Source organism: Trematomus bernacchii, unplaced genomic scaffold (assembly GCF_902827165.1).
Source record: "Trematomus bernacchii unplaced genomic scaffold, fTreBer1.1, whole genome shotgun sequence".
NCBI classification, from domain to species: domain Eukaryota; kingdom Metazoa; phylum Chordata; class Actinopteri; order Perciformes; family Nototheniidae; genus Trematomus; species Trematomus bernacchii.
This window is the reverse complement of record NW_022987674.1, coordinates 563,215-568,214: the sequence shown is the minus strand read 5'-3', so window position 1 is coordinate 568,214 and position 5,000 is coordinate 563,215. Positions and strand designations below refer to the sequence as shown.

The following is a 5,000-nucleotide window of genomic DNA, read 5'->3' as shown; positions in this document are numbered from 1 at the left end:
TCAGAGTTCATTTATTTAGCCCAATATCATACATTCCACATCGTACGAGGAAAAACTCACAAATAAACTCCACGTGAAACTTTGGTCTTATGAGGAAAACGTGTAACTCTTTTTTACTCATCTCAGAAAGGATTTAGTTCTTTCTACTAAAGTACCATCCTCTGCTTGAATTGGTTTTATACAACAATCATGTGAACACTATCATGTTGTTAGAAGCAGAACATAACACATGGATATCATTACCTGAATCAAAATAATGATTATAAAAATAATAACAAGCGATTATTCAAGCGACGGAAAAAAACCATCAATATTTTGACAATCAATGAAGTCATTTTTCATGCAAAACTGCTGCTTCTATCTATTTGTTTTAACATATATTATTAAAGAGAACATCTCTGGGTTCAGGACTGACGGATAGATAACTATTTATTAAGCGCTTTTCCAAGTTCTCAACGCGCTTTAAATGACATATATTAGACATGAATACTGTGGACAATAGTCTGGAGCAATTTAGGGTGAAGTGTCTAACCCAAGGACACAGCGGCATGTTGACTGCAGAGGGGATTGAACCAGTGCTGATCAGCGCAATACTCCACTGAGCCACACCCTCCTATATATATATATATATATTATAAAGACATCACCTTGGACTTTTAAAAACTGTGAGTTTCATCTCAAAGCCACATTTCTGTTCAAACTTCATCATGTAGTATTGAGGGAACGTGAGACACTGATTGATCACAGCCCTGCGTCACATGATGGCTTAGTAATGATTACCTTTCGTGATAAAACATGAAGTATCTGAAATGACCTCCTGGAGTCGTGTGAGTGTTGCAACGTGTTGCTCTTAATCCTCTCAAAGCATTTATTTGGTTACTCCACCTTCAAGTCCTCCTGCACAAAGTGTAATTCTCTCTGGTATCTGAAGCAACACGCTCAGCACGGTGTTGATTCAACCCGGCAACACGCCATGCACTCATCAGAGATCAAAGATGACAAAGGCTGGAATAAATACTTCACCCTCGGATCATTTAGATGTCATGAGTCACTCGAGGATACCTCCAACTCTTTGTGTTGTGCACCATGGAGACGCCAGAGGAACACAGTGTGCTGTTGGAGGTGAGCTGGGGCTGACAGCAGCTACGCTTTACCAACATTTAGTTTAGCAAAGACTTCTCACACAACTGGAGCAGAGTGATTGATTTCTGCCGCTGTCTGCTCACTACTGCCTCTGGGAGACAAGTGGTCATAGTGGCCAAACGGTGGTACTACAGCTTCATGTGACATCGGGAACACTCATGTGTGCATGGCTGCATGCTCCATGATGGGCTCAATGGGGGCGGAGCGTTTCCTGAATATCCAGCGGACATCCAGGGAAGATCTGGGAAAAGATCCAGGGGAGATGTTTGGGGTATGTTTTTCTTCTTTGACGGGAGTCAGGCCATTTTAGCTTCCTGAGCAACTTTGATAGGAACGAGCATGGTCTCTAACTCTGAATCCAGTCCCAGAGTATCAGTTCTCTCAAGACCTCCCCAACCTCCCTCCTCCAAGACCTCCACTCCCTCTCCAAGACCTCCACTCCCTCTCCAAGACCTCCACTCCCTCTCCAAGACCTCCACTCCCTCTCCAAGACCTCCACTCCCTCTCCCCTCTCTGCTCAGACCTGCAGGACCAATCATTGCTACACGCAGTGTTGTTTTGTCTACCCACCATTCAGTCTCTGCTGAGTCTCTACATGTCTGACTCTAGTGTGTGTGTGTGTGTGTGTGTGTGTGTGTGTGTGTGTGTGTGTGTTGTGTGTGTGTGTGTGTGTGTGTGTGTGTGTGTGTGTGTGTGTGTGTGTGTGTGTGTGTGTGTGTGTGTGTGTGTGTGTGTGTGTGTGTGTGTGTGTGTGTGTGTGTGTGTGTGTGTGTGTGTGTGTGTCTCTCTCTCTCGGTGTGTGGAAATGTCACTGTGTCTTCCGCATAAAGGAAACCAATTCTGACCATACCTTCATTGGCCTTATGTTGAATCGTGCTGTATTTAACACATCATTCATCTCCCCCCCCCCCCCCTGCAGGTGAGAAGCTGCGGGTGCTGGGCTACAACCAGAATGGCGAGTGGAGTGAGGTGCGCTCTAAGAACGGTCAGGGCTGGGTCCCCTCGAACTACATCACGCCGGTGAACAGTCTGGAGAAGCACAGCTGGTACCACGGGCCGGTGTCCCGCAGCGCCGCAGAGTACCTGCTCTCCTCCCTGATCAACGGCTCCTTCCTGGTGAGGGAGAGCGAGAGCAGCCCGGGGCAGCTGTCCATCTCCCTGCGCTACGAGGGGAGGGTCTACCACTACAGGATCAACGCGGGGGCCGACGGGAAGGTAGGGAGGAAGTCGATCATTTATGAATCACACACAGGGTTCACACGGAGGGGAGAAACCTGGGAAAAGCCAGTTTCTTGCGAATTTTGAGTTTAATTCAACTTTTGTTTTCCATTTCTCTCCGCTTTGAGGGAGTCTGTGTGTGTGTGAGAGGTAGAGATCAGAGTAGATAATGAAAGCATGATTATGAATTGGTAAGGTTATTAATCACACTAGGTTGGAGTTAAAGACAGGGTTCATACGGTGGTGAGACACCTGGACAATTCCTTCAAAAAAGTGTTGAAAAAAGGAGACAGTCAAAGAAATTGGTCTCTTATTTTTTATATCAACGTATTTTAAAAGCTTTTACTTATTTTGTTCAATCAGAAAAGGAAAAACAACCATTTTAGATAGTATTTGTGTTGTATTTATGTGAGTTTATCTGTTTGTGGAAGGGGTTTTAAATGCACAGATCCAACCTTTACACACAGAAATGTGGACAACAAGACATCAACTGTTTCCCCATTTCCCTCCAATCCTTAATATCGGTTACCTTTTAGACTCACGTTCTCATTTATATACGAAGACTTCACAGAATCTGAATTCAGACTCGTGAAATGGTAGCCTGTACTCATGAGAATAATGAGCCATAATGTGCAAAAACCCTGTGAAAAAGCTACTTAAGTGCTGCTTTCTGTTGGGTTCATTTCTTAACTCTCTCCTCTCCCCCCCCCCCCCCCAGGTATACGTGACCTCAGAGAGTCGTTTCTCCACGTTAGCGGAGCTGGTGCAACCACCACTCCACGGTGGCCGACGGCCTGGTCACCACGCTGCACTACCCGGCTCCAAAATGCAACAAACCCACGGTGTACGGCGTGTCCCCGATCCACGACAAGTGGGAGATGGAGCGCACCGACATCACCATGAAGCACAAGCTGGGGGGGGGGCAGTACGGGGAGGTGTACGTGGGCGTGTGGAAGAAATACAACCTCACCGTGGCCGTGAAGACACTCAAGGTGAGATAACGGGACAGAAACCAGAAACTATTTTACAAGTGTTGTTCTGTAGTAAGTGCTGCAAAAATAATAATTATGATCGTAATAAAGTATATTTACTCGAGTGCTATACTCATGCATGACGAGTACTTCAGTCAAATTAAGAAAGCACAATATTTAACGCTATCAGTCTCTTCTGTTAAACATCGAAATACTTGTTGCTTTTATCATATTTAACTGTCACTGAGCTCGACTGTGGAAAGCTGCATTATAGCGGTGGTTGCAGACCGCCCCCTGCAGGCTGACGCTGGTATTACACTCTGTCCAACCCTCTGATATATTCCCTGTTTTTCTTTTTGCACTCATTTGAATTGTCTGATTGACAGGAGGACACCATGGAGGTAGAGGAGTTCCTGAAGGAAGCAGCCGTGATGAAGGAGGTCAAACACCCGAACCTGGTTCAGCTGCTCGGTCAGTATTTAACAAAAACTGTAGATTCTCCAAGTTACTTTTGTACACACTTCCACTCTCAGGCCTATTGTGTTTTAGCCTCTACCCAAACAGACCTTTTGTTGAGTCCTCCCAGAGAGGAGACTATCAAAAGCTCGTCAACATGTCAATACTGAAAACATTGTGTGTTTGGTGACGTCAAATAATCCCCGTTATTGTCTTCGTGAGGTCTTACAAATTAGATTTTATGCGATGCCAAATGACGCACAGACAATACTAGTAGCAGGCTTTCTACATGTTTAACCATGAACTCTCGGAGGTCTCAGCCCTTGTTTCATATGCTAGGCTTGTTTATTAATATACCTGCATTGCTTCTGAATGCTATTGAAACCCTGTGCTGCACAATCAAGTCAGAAACATGTTTTTGTTCACAAGAAGCTAAGCTATCAGCTTATGTAGGCTACAGGGATGTACACGTATGTACACAATGCAATGCTTCATGGGATGCATCATAAGATCCACATCCCTACAACATCTACATTTACTTCCATCGTGGAGGACATTCATTGTTTGTTTATACGCTTCTTGAAAATGGTACAAACTAGCTGCAACATGTGAGATGGAGGTGTGGCGCTGGGCTACACCAGGCAGGTGAAAGGGACATTTAAACTCTCTCTGTTGTGGAGATAATCCAGCGAGAGTGGGAAAAAGTTAATGTGAAATCCCCTCATATTGAGACTAAGAGATGTCAGAATGCAGTGTGGGGGTCATGGATAACTCCCACCACACACCCCCCTCTGTTTAATATCTCTCTGTGTAACCTTACGTGTTGTTTACCTGTGTATTGACCGTGTGTCTCTCTCAGGTGTGTGCACGCTGGAGCCGCCCTTCTACATCGTGACGGAGTACATGCCCCACGGGAACCTGCTGGACTACCTGAGGGACTGCGACAAGGAGGAGGTGAACGCCGTGGTGCTGCTGTACATGGCCACGCAGATCTCCTCCGCCATGGAGTACCTGGAGAAGAAGAACTTCATCCACAGGTGAGAGGAGGCAAGAGGGAGGTGTCACACGTTTATTACACCCAAAGGAATCACAGATAGTCCTTTTTTAAAATATGCTCAAAACTCCTCAAATGGCTCCAAAAACACCTGAAAATCTGCCTGAAAAGCATCACAGCTAGGACACATGTTTTATGGTTTCCATCCTTTTCATTGA

The 5,000-nt window shown here is 45.4% G+C and overlaps 1 protein-coding gene across 1 annotated transcript in view; it reads left to right on the top strand.

Moving 5' to 3' along the window:
* abl2 (c-abl oncogene 2, non-receptor tyrosine kinase) overlaps positions 1–5,000 on the top strand; it is a 59,696-nt gene that overhangs the window by 36,905 nt on the left and 17,791 nt on the right. Inside the window, 5 exon segments of the mRNA XM_034136163.1 lie at positions 2,063–2,358; positions 3,080–3,127; positions 3,129–3,353; positions 3,719–3,803; positions 4,648–4,825. Coding sequence (XP_033992054.1) covers positions 2,063–2,358; positions 3,080–3,127; positions 3,129–3,353; positions 3,719–3,803; positions 4,648–4,825 — 832 coding nt within the window.